Source organism: Hypanus sabinus, chromosome 9 (assembly GCF_030144855.1).
Source record: "Hypanus sabinus isolate sHypSab1 chromosome 9, sHypSab1.hap1, whole genome shotgun sequence".
Lineage (NCBI taxonomy): Eukaryota > Metazoa > Chordata > Chondrichthyes > Myliobatiformes > Dasyatidae > Hypanus > Hypanus sabinus.
In genome coordinates, this window is record NC_082714.1 from 22,442,374 (window position 1) to 22,461,008 (window position 18,635).

The 18,635-nt window shown below is 40.8% G+C and overlaps 1 protein-coding gene across 1 annotated transcript in view; it reads right to left on the bottom strand.

Moving 5' to 3' along the window:
• Window positions 1-629: 629 nt before the first annotated feature.
• The window catches only part of fbxl16 (F-box and leucine-rich repeat protein 16), a 168,700-nt gene continuing 150,694 nt past the window's right edge, over window positions 630-18,635 (bottom strand). The window contains exons 4-6 of the mRNA XM_059978636.1: window positions 8,456-8,540; window positions 4,752-4,815; window positions 630-2,078 (exon numbers count right to left, since the gene is read on the bottom strand). Of these exons, the coding sequence (XP_059834619.1) occupies window positions 1,930-2,078; window positions 4,752-4,815; window positions 8,456-8,540 (298 nt within the window). The 3' untranslated portion in view covers window positions 630-1,929. The remainder of the gene's footprint in view (window positions 2,079-4,751; window positions 4,816-8,455; window positions 8,541-18,635) is intronic.

The window sequence follows — 18,635 nt, forward strand, 5'->3', positions numbered from 1 at the left end:
CCCTGGTAATATCGAAAGTTCAGTGTGGCTCATTCGTTAAAACTCTACTGTTCTTTTTTTAACAAGCCACTAGGGTATTCACTGAAACAACTTTCACTCAATGGAACTGGGTAACACTATAACTTTACAAGGTAGAAAGGATTGTTTGTGCCATTGCAGCTTTACAACCGCGAACAATGCTAAAACAGCACTTAATCGGCATCTGGATTCAGAGAGCACTTTTGATAATGGACCAACCGACGATGATAAGTTCGGATTGAATTTCAGGATTATGGCAAATTTACAAAATGGAAGGAGGTGAGTTTTGTCCTTGGCACTTGAAAGTGGGGTTTGGGCTAATCCCACTTAGCAGGTCCTTAGCTCTGAAGACAACTCAAGTTCATTTTGAATGCACACAGGATTCTGCTCTATGCCTTCCACATTAAGTTCCAGACATCTCCTATCCTAGAGTATTTTTTCATCATCTCTCCTCTGCTTTAAATCTAAACCTTCATGTTTTTGACCCAACCTGCTAATGCCATGAAACAACCTTTGTGCTAGTTCTTGCAAAGAAACGCAATAAAGTCAGCAAGACCCGGAGGGTTTTATTTGGAATATTTATTTTAAGAATATTTGTACTGACAGTGGACTGACTTTCCCAAAGGATACTGCATGGAAGCATCACACTGTACACAACAAAGGCATCACAATTCAGCTGAAAGCAATGATAGAAATAATATTGCTGCTTCTGCTTTGAGTTTTTTTCTGTAAAATGTCACTGTATTGCTGGGCAGGGGTGGGGTGGGCAAGGAGGCAGGGCTGAGAAAAGCTGGTACTTTTACAGCTGATATATGGAGTGCAGGCCTTCCACTTTACCTTCTAAGATCTTCTCATTTAAAGCAACATATTATAAATCACAGCCAATGGCCAACAGCACAGGAAAACACTTAGCAAATATAAGTTATAATTCTTTAAAGAGTATCCAAACAGACAGAAAAATATATACAGTAAGGAAGTCCCAAAGCCATCCCGCTTTCACAGGAGGCCGACAACCAGAATGGGCTTCTTTTGGTCTCTATGAAAACGTACTCCTGTAGATATCAAAACAGTCTAGTCCAACTCATCCAATCCCTGAGATCTTCAGGGATGAAATGGGCAGTCGCTATTGCTGATTTGGTTTCCCATATGTCCTTCATCCTGCACCAAAAAAAGTCACGTGTTGTACTCCTTCATCTAGACCCCAATCCCCAACTTTGTCCCCCTTACGGATCCCAGCAGTAAACCAGCCAACGTGAGAAACTGAAAAAGAAAATACTAATTGTCTTTTTTTTTTGAAAAAAAAAGAAAAAGCATTATCTGCCAATATTTGGGCTGGTGGGGGAAACTCTCCATTGTTAGCTGGTTAAGAGTTAACAGAATTGGTTGACATCTGCTTCTGGAAGAGATGCTTTAACATCCATCCCTGGCACAAGGAATGATCACCACAACTCGTTTTCTAATAAGAGAAATATAGCCTCGCATCCGCGGAGGGAAACATTTCAGCGAACGGAATTCTACATAAAAGTTAGACATATTACAGAGATCCAGCACCGAAACACAAGAGTTACAGCAGTAGCATGTGACTGCAGCTACCTGCAAACATTGCACATGCTCAGAACAAGCCTGATCACAACCACTCCACATTTAGAGAAAAGTGTGATGAGCAGGAATGACTGTGGAATTCACACATCCAGACAGAGAGAATGGGATGACTCTGGTTGCACACCAAAGCAAAAGTAATTTGAGTTTGTTTATATTCACAGTTTCTTTCTCATTCCTGACACGATTAAAATCATTTTCTTATCATTGATCAGATGCACACTCATCTCCAAGCTTTTATCTGATTGATAATCAGTGCTGGGGTTTGGCTGGAGGTGGTCATTCTGTGTAAATAGCCAATCCCTGGTGTCCTTACTCAATCACCATACAGCGGGGCAGGTGTTGGGAGTAATATTTGAAGAGCTCTGGGGTAGCACCAGGGCAGTTGGTTAGTTCCAGCTCTTCCAAGTCTTGTAGCTGAATCAAGCCTGAGAGGCCGGCAGTGGTCAACAGTGGACAGCCTATGGGACAAAAAGGTAAGAGTTATCACCCAGCTTTGGGGTGGAAAAAAGTAGCATGCAAGTCAGAAATACTTAATAGGATTGGAACTGGAGATTAAACTGTTAATCCCCAAAATGAGGACAATATTACCTCATAATCTTTCTTGCCAGTTATGTAGGTTAGATTTAAATAGCCTCATTAAGTAATCTATTTATACACACAATTATTATGGGGCTTTACTTTTTTTTCATAGCCACCTCTAAAGACTGACTTGTAATGGGATAAAATGCCATAGTTACCTGCAGTCCTCTGGTATTTTACTTAATTGATACGGTTTTTTGTGCTAAGAATTCCTTTGAGATGACACCTGTTTTTTTTAGCCGTATAAAAGGAAATGAGGCATCCAATATAGCATGTAGTTGAGCATTCAAATTCATAATGCGCTGCATGCCACATTGGTGCAGGTTCCTGTAGCGTGTTTGGGGCCCGGTCTTAAGGGAGATGTTAAATTCTCTGCATGGGAGGTTGCAGATCATCTCTGAAAGTTGGGGTAGACTCCAGGGGTTAAATTCTCAAAGTATCTATAGGCAAATAAGATGCCACTTTAAAAAATACAACAGTTTAGCAAGAGCCACAAAGAATATCTCAAGCAGGCCAAAGGTCCCTTGAAGCTGCCTTCTGAAAGCCAACTTTTTTTTTTGTTGACTTAATTTGAATTCTGACTGACCAGTTCAACACTAGATTTGTGCATGGCTTTCAGGTTTCCTGATCTCCTCTCAATTGTTACCTCTCTCCTTTATTTCCTCACTCATTTTATTGTCTTCACCAGTCTGTAAGTTGCCTGATCTTCTTTCTTCTTGAGAGCTATAGGGTCTCAAATGGTGATCCTGAAAAATTTCATGTTGTCCTGCCCATCAGTGCAGTATTAGTGCAGTCTAAATTAAAATAATTTTGTGGGTTTTGCTATCTATTTATGCAGTGCACTTGGTTTCTTTTTTATTGGAAGGCACTGCCACCCATTCCATGGCAGTGCCAACCCTCAGAGGTGCCAGTCCCTGTGGGGGTAAGTGGAAGTTATGTGATGCATGACAGTGATTCCCAATGATGGATTTTGTTGTTTTGAGGTGCCCTCCTCAGCCAGTAGCTGATGAGGTCCTTACTAATGAATGGAACCTAGAAGAAAGAGAAGGACATAAGTCAGGATTGAATTGAAGCTGAATGTCAACATATTCAATGCTTCACCACACTGGAGTTATAGAGTTGTCCATAAGAGTATTGCTTGCAGTTTATGTAAAAGTTCAAGTTGTAAGCTCTGATCAAAGGACTTTGTAGTCTCACCATTGCCAAAGCGGTTTGCTCTTGTGCTGGAGCTTTCTATTGCCTCCTGATCTATCTGGATGACAGCCACAATGTCTCGTTTAACTCCATCTGTGAAAATCTCTCCCTTTTTATTAAATGTTATCTTCTCCTGCAGATGGAGGACAGGAATATGAAAGAATACTGAGAAGGAAAGGGCATGTGTATCGCCTGTCTGCATGAAGTGCTTAAGCTGAAAGGAAGACTAAGATAAGCAAAAGAAGATTGGGGAAGTTTGAAATTGGAAGTAGAGGTTGAAACTCTTCTTGGGGTCTGACTGGTGCTGGACCACAGATGAGACCATGGATATACTGATAGATCATCTTCCTCAGAGAAGGAGAACGGTTCTTTTTTAAGTGTAGGCACTATCCAGGTTATACAGGAATTTCAAGAACCATTGATGAGCTGAAGTTTCTCTAGGATCTCAGTTAATTTTAGATCTTTGGTTGAAATAACTAATTAGTATAGATCTGTAGTACTTGCCAGATCTTGGCGTGTAGGACTAGAAAGTTTCAACCTGTGTGTTGAGTGGGGAAGGAGTTATGAGATGAGTTTGAGGTTATTGAATTGACAGCAAATGAGATGAAACAGTGGATGAAAGGGAAATGCCAGGAGAGTCTACATTATGCACGAGAGTGAAATAAGGCAATTTGTAGTTATTGATGAAGGATTGGTTACAAAAATGCTTGGCACTCTGAGTCCTGGTGGGAAGTGACGGTTAACAGTTCCTGAGAAGTAAAAAGGAATGGTTTTACTTACCTCTTGCAGTAATTATGAGTTTATTAAATACCTTGAGTTTCATAGAGTGATGCTTCTGTTTATAGATCTGAATGGTGACATTTTCAAAGAAAGGTCTTTGGACACTTTCTGACCACAATATGGGGAAAATATATACCTCCTGATACTCACCTTGAACAATGATTTTTTTTCTCTAAAAGGTATCAAAAAAAAATCATGGGGCTCTTTTTCACTTTTGCCTGATGTCTGAAAGCGCCAATAAATTTGCAATTCAAAATTGTCAAGATCTTAGAAGTTCACACATTTTTAAGGTTCCTACCTAGAGCATCAATGCACTCTCCTATATTTCTTAGTGATCCCAAAAATGTCATCTGGACATGTATCATGCTGATGCAGATGAGAGTTGCACTTTTTAAATTGGATTTGCCCTGCACCAAACACAGGTTTTATCTCACCAGGTGACATCAGCTTGTGAGTTTGCATTATTCTGTGGAGATCTTAAATATCCTTGTATCTTTACACATCAAATGGATCACACAAAAGGATATTGAAAAAGTCCCTGTACATTAAATCATATTAATAAAACTAAAATTAGTCACCTGCTAATGAAAGTAATCGTAAACTCCGCATTCCAAAGAGATGTTGTAAACCAAAATCTTGCACCTGTAGGGAAAAATATAAATGACTTAATCATCCAGACATTATTTCACACACATGCATTCAGTGGTTTAGTTGGAATAAGCTGAGTAAGTAGTTTCATGAAGATGATATTTTTCACATTGTACTGTAATGATTTGGTTAACAGAATTGAAAGCTTTGTGGCCAAGTTTGCAGATGATACAGAGATAGGTGGAAGGGCACGTCATGTCAAGGAAGCAGAGAGTCTGCAGAAGGTCTAGGACAGATTGGGAGAATGGGCAAAGTTGACAGATGGAATACAGTGTACGGAACTGTGTTGTTATGCCCTTTGGTAGAAGGAATAAAGGCTTGGATTATTTTCTAAATGGGGAGCAAATTCAGAAATCTGAGGTGTAAAGGGACTTGAAAGTCCTTGCGCAGGATTCACTAAAGATTAATTTGTAGGTTGAATCAGTAGTAAAGAAAGCAACTGCCATGTTAGCATTCATTCATTTCCAGAGGGCTAGAATATAAAAGCAAGGATGCATAAGGTGTTGGACAGACCACATTTTGAGTATTGGGATCAGTTTTGGGCCCCATATCTAAGGAAGGATGTGCTGGCATTGGAAAGAGTCTAGAGGAGGTTATGAGAAATGTCCGGTGAATGAAACGGTTGAAGTTGAGCATTTGATGGCTCTGCACCTGTACCCTTTGGAATTCAGAAGAATGAGGAGGAATTGTTGAAACTTACCAAACGTTGAAAGGTATATAGAGTGGATGTGGAGAAGAGTTTCCTATAGTGGGAGAGTCTAGTACCAGAGGGCACAGCCTCAGAGTACCAGAACATCCCTTTAGAACAGAGATAAGGAAGAATTTCTTTAGCCAGAGGAGAGTGAATCTCTGTAATTCATTGCCCCAGACAGCAGTGGAGGGCAAGTCATTGGGTATAATTAAAGCAGACCTACATCAGACTATTGTTTATTGGCTACAGTTTTGCATTCAATACCATTTATTCCAAGCAAACTCCCGAACCTGGGAGTTAATCCTTTCCCCTGCAACTGAATCACTGACTTTCTGACCAACAGACCACAAACAGTAAGGATAGGCAGCAACACCTCTACAACAATTATTCTAAAAACTTGTGCTCCACAAGGTGTGTCCACAACCCCTTACTCTGTCCCCTGCACACTCATGACTGCGTGACCAAATTCTGCTCTCATTCCATCTGTAAGTTGTGGATGACACCATTGTAATGGGCCACATTTCAGACAACGATGACTCAAGAGTACAGGAAGGAGATGCAGAGCCTCATGACATGGGTGTCATGTCAACAATCTCTCCTTCAATGTCAACAAAAGAGCTGGCCATTGTCTACATCAGCGGTGTTGAGGTGGAGAGCTTCAGCTTCCTAGGAGTGAGCATCGTCAATAGCCTGTCCTGACCCGACCATGATGATGTCACAGCCATGAAAGCTCTACTTCCTGAGGAGGCTAAAGAAATCGAGCTTGTCCCAACTGACTCTTACCACGTTAACTGATGCACCATAGAAAGCACTGTCTGAATGTGGAATGGCTTGATATAGCAACTGCTCTGCATGTGACCGCAAGAAACCGCAGAGAGTTCAACACATTGCAGGAACCAGCCTCCCTTCTATGCACTTCATGTACACTTTTCACTGCCTCAGTAAAGCAGCCAGTATAATCGAAGACCAGTTCCCACCCCAGACAGTCTCTCTTCTCCCCTCTCCATTTGGGAGAAGAAACAGAGGCCTGAAAGCACTGGGACTCAAGGACTGCTTCTACCCCACTGTTAACAGACTCCTGAATGGATCTCTTGTCCAACAAGATGGACTCTTGACCTCACAATCTACCTTGTTGTGATCGTGCGCTTTATCATTTACCTGGACTGCAGTTTCTCAATAGCTTTTACACTTTATTTGGCATTGTTATTATTTTACCTTGTTTTAGCTCAAGACGCTGTGTAATGATTTGATCTATATGCAGGACAAGCTTTTCATTGTAGCTTGGAGCATGTGACAATAATAAACTAATACCAATAATATTTCAGGTGGAAGAGCTTTTGGCATTAAGACAGAAAAGACGTTTATATCTGAAGTTGCAGAAAGGGTGGGGGAGAAATGGATAGAACAAGGGAGAATCTCACTTTGGGTAAGGTCAGTGTTGCCGTGTTGATGAACTATTAATAAAACTATCTATGGTAGATAAGTTGATGAGATGAGCAGTCAGAAAGAAAGTCAAGCAGAAACATACAAACTGTAGGAAAAATTTCAAGTTAGGCTGTGTTCACAGAGGCAGATGAACAAATCAATTTTACAATGGTCCATTATCCACATAGCTTGTTTATACACTGTTTTGTAAATTATAATACTCCTACTCACACTGTTACTCATGGCTATTAATGATCCATGCTAATGTTGGATGAATTCCATTACCTTATGTATTGAATCTGTCAGTCAGAAATTGCTATTTTTGTTAAATTACCATTGGTGCAATTGAAAATCAAACTGTTTTTACTTGGGAGTGAAATAATAATTTCTGGATTACTTGGCATTACTCTGGAAGTGTGACCAAATACTTCTGGTAACCCGTCCTGCGGATTTCAAATATCCTCTATGCACTGGACTGAGTTGCCTCTTATTTGGTGAACACACACTCTTGCAAAGTAATGGGCCACCTCCCTGATATTCGGTCTTTATCCTGAACCTGATTCTGTGATCCCCTGGGTCTGGATCTCCTTATATTGTGCCTTGTGATCATCTTGCAAAGCTCCAGCATCCAATGTTCAGCTGGCGTACCAACTCCTATTCTCCCAGCATCATCCAGACATCCGTGTTGGCAACTGATCTCTCTGTACACACTCCCCACCAGTGCCCCAACAGCACTACCATCAAAGTATTGGATGGCTAGGGCAGGTGGGATAGAACCCAGCCTCTGACCCAAATTCTGTCATTTGGGTATATTTAAAATGGAGATTGATAGGTTCTTAATTAGTAAGGGTGTCAAAGGTTGGAGGGGGGAAGTAGGAGAATAAAGCTGAGAGGGATAATGAATTAGCCATGATGGAATGGCAGAACAGACTCGATGGGCTGAATGGCCTAACTCTGCTGCTATGTCTTATGGTTTTAATACAAGATTGCCTATTCTCAGTATTGAAAATGTGCAATGCTTGGTCAGTTCAAGGTCTCAAAATCAGCTCATCTGCTATGGCGGGGTGGGGGGGGGGAGGGGAAGGGAGAATCAAAGACCAAAATGGTCATTGCCACATACACCAACTTAATAAGTTAATACTTAATAAGGTATAATTAAAAAGTATTTAATTTTGCACATTAAACATTCAGTGCAATGAAGCAGATAACAGAAATGTGGCAAGATTGATAAAGGTTAAATGCTTCAAAGTTATTAAAATTCAGCACCATGTTTACCTGCACTATAGACCTTGACATATGGTGAAATATCACATAATTAAGTAAAATCCATAAACCTTACCACATAAATTTCCAGGCCAGTTTGTATTGATGAACTTGCCAAGGATAATGTTCTATAGTAATATGTTACCTATTGCATTTGCAGGCAGATTGTCTTGATTGATTGTTTCCATGCTTTACAAAAATATCAACATGTGATTTTTTTTTATAACCTTAATGTATATGCGTTGCAATATTCACCTGGCAACACCACCTCAGGTACAAGCTGCGCAGGGAAGACATTGTGGATAGATAGCCGAGTCCTGTGTCAGTGATCCGCACGCATCTGCAAGCACAATAATAATTAAGAATTAAAATTTGAGGAATATATGTAGCAATGTTGTTGTTTTGCAAAATTTAAAACTAACACTTGTGGAGTATGATGGACATCCATCCACTGTTAAATGGGATCACATTAACTTTCGATGAACTGAACTACTGCGACTATTATGAAAGAACTCAACTTGGTTCATAAGCAGAAGGGGCAAAGTTAATAAGGTATTATCGATAAGTATTTGTTTTTCCACATTAGACATTCCGTCAGTGCAATCTAAACAAAATAACAGAAATGTAGCAAGATTGATAAAGGGTAAATGTCTCTGAGTTATTAACATCCAGAACCATGTTTACCTGCTCTACAGACCCTGACATATGATAAAATATCACATAATTAAGTAAAATCAATAAGCCTTACCACACAAAAATCAATGTAGAAGCACTGTGAAAACCTTTAATGCCTTTATGTGAAGGACCATTGTACTTTTTAGGTTCGTTAAGATTGTCATAGCCATGGGAGGTAGTGGGGAGAAGCTCCCACTACCTATTAAATGCTCTCAATAGCATGAGTCTCAAATAGCCTGTGACAACCAAGTCCAGATCCTGGCCTTCATGTGTGGCTCAGCTACTACGCCCAGCGGAACCATTTCTACTGAAAGGAGAAGGGGCAAAGGCAGGTTACTGCCGCCTTAGAACCAGTCGCTTTGGGCAAATGGGGGTCATCAGCCGTGGTTGGCAGCTCAACTAGGGGAAGGAAAACTCTGATCTCAAAACTCCATTGCCTTGCAGTTATATCCACTCATGGGGAAGGCTTCTGAAGTAAACCCCGAGGAAAAATCCCTAAGGCAGTCTTACGTTGATGCCACAAACTGTATCGGTCTCTGCTGCATGGGCAGCAGCTTGCTCTCCCTATCATACTGCCCTGGCTTGCGTCTCATGTAGACAGCTAGGACGCAATATCCATGGTCGACCCCAGCCAACTGAAGGCCTCAACTCGTACTTTATCAATACAAGTAGAGGCAGTAGTGACAGGACTGGTGGTAATGGTCAGAGTAGTTGTGATGGAATAAGTAACAATAATGATTTTGTAAATGTTACAAAAAACCATAATTTTCTCACATTCTATCAGATAGTGTTAGTCCATTATCCAAAATAGGTGTCTTAATGGGAATCGGTAAACTGGAAATGCTAATTGTACCGGGCACCTTGGCGGTTATACACACATGGAATCTACCGTCTATTCTTAAATGGAAAATGAAAACCATAGTCTGGAGATTTTTCATTTTCAACTGTTTTATTTTCATCACTTAAGAAAACAATTTAAGAAAGTCCTTTTAAAAATAAAATTTACATGTTGGTCAGTTCAAGATTTGACTGAAATTCATCAATAAATTAATAGTTGCAATCTGTAGTATGATTGTCGGGAAACTTGCATACCTTACAGGTGTGTGGTATTCCAGTTCTACCACACAATTGTTGATGCTACCCGGTAGTACATTTGAGAACTGACACTCAATTCAGTGTCCAAAGAATCAGCAATGGGGAGAAATAGAATGTCTTTGACAAAAATAACATTGCCAAGATAAATCTGTAAAACATGGCTTAAAAGTAATAAATACTTGGAATATCTTTTTATAGGCAAGCTTGCATTCACATATTAAACATTTAAAAGCATTCAAGCCTCACTAGAAGGTCATAAAGAGTCATAGACTCTCTGCCTTCTGCCCACCCTATCCTTACAATCTGTGGTACTATCACATTAATGGCATTGATGCATTGGAAATTCAAGTATTTGCCTAAATCAAAAGCCTAGAAGAACTCTATGGGGTAGGCAGCATCTGTAAAGGCAAGATAATAGTCTGTTTTAGGTGGAGACCCTTCATCTGAGTCCATTCCCCTCCATGGATGCTGCCTGACCCAATGAACTCCTCCAGCAGTATGCTTTGTGTTTCATATTCCGGCATCTGTGGTCCCTTGTGTCTCCAAGGCTTGCTTAATGCCATGGAGCCATACAGCATGGAATCTGGCCTTCTGGCCTGACTGGTCCTTGCTAACTGCGTTAACTGGTGAGCTAGTTCCATCCGCATGCATTTGCTCCATAACCCACTAAATCTCTCCTATCCATGTAAGTGTCCACATTGTTTTTAGACATTGCTAAGAAGATGGCAACAGCGAAGCGATATGACCCAGATTGACATCCTCCAGGCAGTTCACAAAACTACTTCTTTTTCTTTTCTTATTTTTTATTGACATACAACGCAGAATAGGACCTTCCAGCACTTCGAACCACACTGCCCAGCAATTCCCCGATTTAATCCGAGCCTAATCACTGGTCAATTTACAGTGAGCAATTAATTTGCAAACTGGTAAGTCTTTGGATAGTGGAAGGAAACCGGAGCACCCGGAGGAAACACACACAGTCATGGGGAGAACGTACAAACTCCTTACAGGCAGCAGCGGGAAATGAACCTGGGTCACTGGTTCTGTAAGGCATTGCACTAACCACTACGCTACCATGCACCCCCCCCCCCACCTCCCCGTTACATCTTTTTCTTTTAAATGTGGTTCTCTAGAGCCTGTGATCTACATTTTGGTGACGTGCTTTCCAGCTGAATGAGCAATCTGGTGCTTTGCTGTATCTGAGAGGGTTCGGTGAGGTTTTGAGTAAAGTATAGGGCCTTGAGGCCAAGGGGCCTGGAGATGGGGCTCAAGCCCATGATTGACTCCAGTTCTCGCCGATTGAAGCATCAAGGAAAATGAAAATCATTGAGGCCAGCTAGTGTTCAGTGTCATCTCACTCACTGCTCCAGGAGGAAGGTGCCTGCGAGTGATGGTCTCTCTCACTTGCTCGCAGAAGAAGGGCCCTTCGTTCGATTAGTCTCCCTCTCCCTCTCACTGGAAGCTGCTGATGGATTGTGTTGGAGTCCTGGGTCTTGGACAAGGTTTCATCCACATGGTTTGTGGATTGGACTCTGTAGTTCATGTTATGATGTGTTCCTGGTTTCTGGTCGCTCCTTTTTCTGTTGCTAATTTGGACGTTTTTGATCAGAGCGGTCTGTAGATAATGAGCAACACAGTGCAAGATTGAACTGAACTGAATAAGCCTGGATACATTCTGTGTTTTTTGCTCAATTTTATTTGCCGTTCGCATGACTTGGGGGGGGGGTTTTTGGATGTGGTTGGGGGTGAAAGAGTTTGATGTTTATCCTTGAACTGGTCCATGGTTTTCTTTTGTTTCTTGGCTCTTTGTGGGAAGACTAATCTCAGGGTTGTATTCTGCAAACATACTTCGAGAATAAGTGTACTTGGAATCTTTGGATCAATTCTTCTTAAATACTATGACAGTATCTGCCTCCACCATCTCTTCATCCAGCAAATTCCAGATTCCAACTGTGTGGGGAAAATCCCTCTTGGATTTTCTCATTAACCTTCTACCTCACATTTATTTGTTCAAAATAAACAAACCCAGTCTCTACAGTGTCCCTACATAGTGTGGTGACCAGAACTGCAGACAGTGCTCTATATGTGGCCTAGTCAGTGTTTTCTAGAAGTTGGAATGTGATGACACAGCTCTTCTACTCTGAGCCATGGCTGATAAAAGCAAGCATTCTGTATGCCTTCTTCAATGCCTTATCCATATAAGCTAGCCAATAACAATGGACAGCAAATTTTTTCAATAGTGTTGCTTTTTCAGAATGTTTGTGTTAATGCCGGTCCGCTTGAAGCCTAACACAAATATAATTTCAGACTACTTTTATCACATAGGAATTTGGAGAAACTGAATTAATTTTTACTGAATATAATGCGTTTAATTGTTATTGAATATAATGTGTTTAACTGCATAACAGTGCTGATGCTTTGTGTTAACTATGCTAAAAATGTTTTGTTAATGTTTTTTTGTTTGTACTCAGTGTCTGAGGCTTCTCACTTAAGTCTCCAACGATAATCAGACCGCACTGATGAACTCCAGTTGCCCCGATACTGTTTCTCCATGACCGCAAAGTTCTGGTGAAGCCTTTCACCGTGCTCGTCACTGACAGCGCCAAGATTTGCAGGGAAGAGGTCTAAATAGGAATGCAGAAAATTGATTCTATAGTGACGTGTTGCATTTCATGGTTTGTATGCAGGAAGCATGTTGTCAGCCAGCTGCACGTAGTTTGGTGCTCTGGAGTTGCCAAGAGAATTTTCAACACCATCCTTAAGCTGCACACAGAAAATGCTGGAGGAACTCAACAGGTCTGGCAGCATCTATGGAAATAATAAACAGTCGACATTTCGGGCCAAGACCTGTCATCAGTTTACACCAAGAGCTATAGATGTTGAGGCATTGAGAATATTCACAGAAGAAACTGACAGATGTTTGGACACTGCCTGACAGGAAGTTTGGCCTATTTTGAATGGAATGAAAACATGTACAAGGATTGGCAGATTAAATGAGTAGAAAAAATGAGCTGAAAAGGTTTATAACTATCTAGTTATTTAATGTAGAAAATGGTGTAAGCATGCGGATTTAGCTAATGCAAATTGGATCTGGCATTATAGACTCACTTGACTTGGTTTTTTAATCATTTTAGAAGTTAATTTGTATATTTAATATTGGCACAGCTGTTTTCTTTATCACTACTGTAAATTGTAAAGGCACATTTGACATACACAATTGTACTTGAATTTCATTTTAGATCCTATGTTAAAGCTATTCCTGTTTCAATGCTTTAAAAGTAATCTCCCCAGCCTTCCTATGTCCACAATCGAAAGTATGTGAAATGTGTCAGTAACAAGAAGTTAAGATCGATGAGTTAAATCACATAGAGCTCTGGGTTTGGTCAATCCTTAGTCATATGATCAAAGTGTCTGCAACCAATCACTTAATTATTCAGAGTAATGGGGGAAATTATTTTTTTCAATATAATTGTTGCACTCAGCTGAGTTCAAATCCAAACCAAAGTATTAGAGAGATGCAGCTGGAGCATTTACCAAAAATAATGTCTGTGTGTTTCCTGCAATGTTCCCAAGACTCTGCTCAGGACAGCTTGATCTCGAACATGTAAATTAACTCCTAAAATACTTCTGTCATTCAGTTGTACAAAAGCAGTCACATTCCCATGTTAATCAGCAGCTGCAATAACATTAAAATTCACTGCTGAAACTGATTTAATACATCAGGTCCTTACTCCAATATTGCTGCACTAGATCCAGTGATAAGACATTTCTTCACAGCATCAGTCAACATTTAATTTAACAGAGTGTCTCACTATAACACCCACTAGTAAAATAAACCCTGCCTTGATAAATGTTCATTACATCTGCAAGCTTAATCAGGAATGTTGACATAAACGAATCTAATTTTGTTTTTTCTTCTCAAAACTGTATATAAGTGCTTGGTAACTATCAGTTTTAACAGAAGAATATATCCTTGAAATACAAGGAAATAGTCCTAGAGAATGGACAGTGCGGACATATCACTGTGGACAGTGTACAATCTTCGAATTGTCATTGTCGCAATGAGTTAGCATTGTCCTTGCTGACCCATTCTATTTATTGAGAGATACTCTGCCCTTCCAGCTCAACGAGCCCCATTGCCCAACAATCCATCTATTTAACCCTAGCCTAATCACAGGGCAATTTACAATGACCAGTTAACCTACTTAACTGTAAAACTTTGGACAGTGGGAGGAAACTGGAGCATCTGGATGAAACCTCCATTTAAACTTCTTACAGAGGATGCCAGAATTGAAATCTGATGCCCGGAGCTGTGGAAGTATCACATGAACCCCTACGCTACCATGGTACTCTCTCCCTTAGAACCTGCATCTATAACTTATGATTCAATGATTTGTAGCGTCACCAATGGGTATCGTGGAGTAACTGAAATGGCATAAAATATTATAATTTTCATCTGAGATTTGCAGAGATCACACCTTCCAATCTGCTCAGGTGTCTGCAGTCCTTTTAACAGCATGCAGTCTATTAACACCAAAGAGCTCTCCACTGCCACCTTTTGCCCAAGAGAACAATTAACAAGTAGCATGTGATGGTGCAAGCGATTGGTTATGCACCAGCTTTTATGCAGGGAATACAACGTCCCTGAAAAAAACTGTAAGGGAGACAGAGGCATCCTGCATTTAAAACAGCCTGAAATATTAATATACACTGAGCTTAAGGAGAGTTACAATCAACCTGCTGAGCTTATTTTGGGTTTATTAGAATTTAGAAGAATGAAGGGTGACCTAATTGAAACCTATTGAATGGTGAAAGGCCTTGAGAGAATGGATGTGGAGAGGTTGTTTCCTATAGTGGGAGTCTAAGACCAGAGGACACAGCCTCAGAATAGAGGGGCATCCTTTTAGAATGGAGATGAGGAGGAATTTCTTTAGCCGGAGAGTGGTGAATCTGTGAAATTCTTTGTGCAGGCAGCTGTGGAGGTCAAGTCCTTATGTATATTTAAGGCAGAGGTTGATAGATTCTTCATTGGTCAGGGCATGAAGGTATACAGGAGGAAGGCAGAAGATTAGGATGAAGAGGAAAATGGAACAGCCATGATGAAATGGTGGAGTAAGCGATGGGTCAAGTGACCTAATCCTACCCTTATATCTTATGGTCTTGTAATGATGATGCCGGTATGTAGCTCCCGTTCCCACCAGATGGGAAATTTTCTAACCTGCTCATAGAATAGCAGGAGACTCTAGCTGCCAACAGGAGGCAGCTGAATACTTCCCCGAAGTTTTCTAGAGGAATCCAGCACTACTGGGCCTGGTTCATTATTTTTTTTTGCCTTCTTTCAAGTTCTTGTCTGTCTTGTTAGGAGTTTTCAGCAGCTGTAGGTTTCCACTTGAAAATGATGAGACATTAAGCATTAATGGCAGAACTGCACTATGCTTTGGGAATAGGTTAAAATGGTGCAGATGAAGAGTTCAGTAAAGGGCAAGGTTCACACTGAAGCCAAATAATGATCAGAGTTCATTGCTGATTTACTGAGTCCTTTGCAGATTTTGAGAATTATTTTTAAAAAGGTCAGTAGAATGAAAGTGTGTACAGGAGTTGGAAATAGAATAAAAAGTAAAATAGAAAGATCTCTACAGGTTAACAGCAATGTAGTTATTTAATGTACAAACATTTGTAGAAAAGGGTGTTATGGATGAGGATTTAGGGCACTCAAGCATACAAGTATAAAAGTACCAGTATGTTTCCTAGTTACAGTGAAATGAAAATTTTTATTAAGTTATACTATTTAGTTTTATACATCTTGGTTTGAAAAATTGCATTTAGTGTAGTGGCCTCCTCCACCTTACAGAAGCCTATCTGCTGTCAATCCAATTCACTCCATGTGATATCAAGCAATGGAAAAGTACGCTGGACGTAGCAATATCTTTGGTCTCAATGTCATCCAGTTGAGTGCAGAAGACTTGCATCCACTCTGAACCTTATCAGTACAGCCACAGCACAGTCACCCATATGATAGTGTCCTATCTACAAAGCAAACAAGTCTAACATATCATCCCATCCTATGATTTTTAAGTATCAGTAAAGTAATGGAACAGATAATCAAGAGTGCAATAAAGCATGATTGGGACAATATGGAGACTTGCATCTCTTTCTGCCAGATGCAGTTCTTGCAGTATTCTGTTTTATTTTATTTGTTCTGGAATGCCTTGATAGGTGCTTCTCAAAAACAAGAAGTCCTTACTGCTCATTACATTTTGTCAGAACTATTGCTACACTGCATTCATGGGGCTTCAGTTTACAGGTTCACCAGAGTGGTGCTACACACACACACACACACACACACACACACACACACACACACACACACACACACACACACACTCACTCACTCACTCACTCACTCACACACACACACACACTCTCACACTCACACTCACTCACATACACACAGACGCACACACACACTCCCTCACACACACTCTCACACTCACACTCACTCACATACACACAGACGCACACACACACTCTCTCACACACACACTCTCACACTCACACTCACTCACATACACACAGACGCACACACACACTCTCACACACACACACTCTCACACTCACACTCACTCACACACACAGATGCACACACACACACACACACTTTGACTACCTGCAGCGTATGTTCCTCGGCTGTTCCAAAGACAAGCCTCTGGGCTACATTGACCCACTTTGAAATTTTATTTTAGTTATTACAGGATTAGATAGAATTTGTGCTACATCATTTGTACCAGGCATTACCCACTTCCTAAAAGAGAGAATTTAACCTTCTCTTAATATTCAATGGCCTTGTCATTGCCCAGGGGTCTCCCATTTCAATGACCCCTGGCCATCACTATCGACCAGAAATTCAACAGGAAATGTGGCTTCACGAGCTGATTCCAGGTTGAATATCCTATGGCAAGTGATTCACTTCCCCGTCTGCAAGCTGCACATCGGCTGTGTGATTGAATATTCTCCACTTGCCTGGACGATAACAACTACAATACCAGGAAGCTTGGAGCCATCCAAGACATGTGGGTTGGTATTCCATTAGCCATTCTCTGCTACAGGTACACAGTGACTGCAATAGGTACTGTCTACAAAATGCACTACAGTTTTCCAAGACCTCTTTGGCAGCACCACTGTCTACTCTGTTGAGGCCAAAGCAGCAGGTGTTTAGTAATACCGTCCAAGTCTTACAATGTATTATTGTTGCGTCTACATTCCGGTGCTCCCCTCACCACAACTCTTTGAAAGGATCTTAACAAGATAGATTGCAGCACACTATCAAGGATATTTAGCTATGGGCAGCAATTTTTGACCTTGTCGATGTTGCCCTCAAGATCAAGTTAAGGAAGTATGAATCTATTGCCTTGCGTCTGAGAGAAAATCATGAATTCCAGAGCAAAAAGGAAATGCAGCAGAAACCTAGGGCAGTGGAATTCATTCTGATTCCATGCCCTGGACATCTATGGGAAAACCTTTACCTATGTGCTAGGTGGCAAACAAAGTACATAAACTAGGGACACAGACACGAGGAAATCTGCAGATGCTGGAAATTCAAGCAGCACACACAAAATGCTGGTGGAACGCAGCAGGCCAGGCAGCATCTATAGGGAGAAGTACAGTTGACGTTTCAAGCCGAGACCCTTCGTCAGGACTAACTGAAAGAAAAGATAGTAAGAGATTTGAAAGTGGGAGGGGGAGTGGGAGATCCGAAATGATAGGAGAAGCCAGGGATGAAGCTAAGAGCTGGAAAGTTGATTGCCAAAAGGGATACAGATCCGGAGAAGGGAGAGGATCATGGGATGGGAGGCCTAGGGAGAAAGAAAGAGGGAGGGGAGCACCAGAGGGAGATGGAGAGCAGGCAAGGAATGATTGTGAGAGGGATAGAGAGAGAGAAAAAATTAGGACATTTATTCACCTGTCATTTTTGAGCTTTTGAAAGCTGGTTTAGACCTACAAAATGGATGTAATGTGATTCCATTTCTAAGCCCTCATCTATATTGGCTGGGCTAAAAGGCTTTTAATTGCCTGGAAGTTGTATGAGACAGAAATGTACTATTCTTCATCACATCCTTTACTAATAAAGATATATTCCAAATTTATTGACAAATCAAAAAATTGACCTCAGTGTAAAGCATATCGCCATAGAGTTCAAATAATTTATTTCAGTAGAGTGCTGGACTAGTGGGTAAACTATTAGGGGATCTGAAAGAAAATATTTCAGAAGCTTTGGTTAGTAGCCTATGGAGTACAATGAGCTAAGGATTGCAGTTATTCTGTTGTCTGATCAATCAGTTTACCAACTTTCTCGCAAGCCATGCACTCTGAACAAAAATGTCAGCAACCTTGGCATAATCTGACTGTGAAGCCTCCTGTTCTTCACCTCATTACCAGACAACCCAGAATTAATTGCACGCCTTTTCCTAGTGATCAGCAACTTGTATAGGTCTCTGCAACTAAAACCTTTATTTACAAAGCAAAAAACACAAAATGCAAGAGGAACTCAGCAGGTCAGGCAGCATCTAAGAAAAGGCGTAAAGCGTTAACATTTCAGGCCATGACCCTTCATCAGGACTGTAAAGGGGGAAGACACCAGAATAAGAAGGTGGGGTGGGGGGGGTGA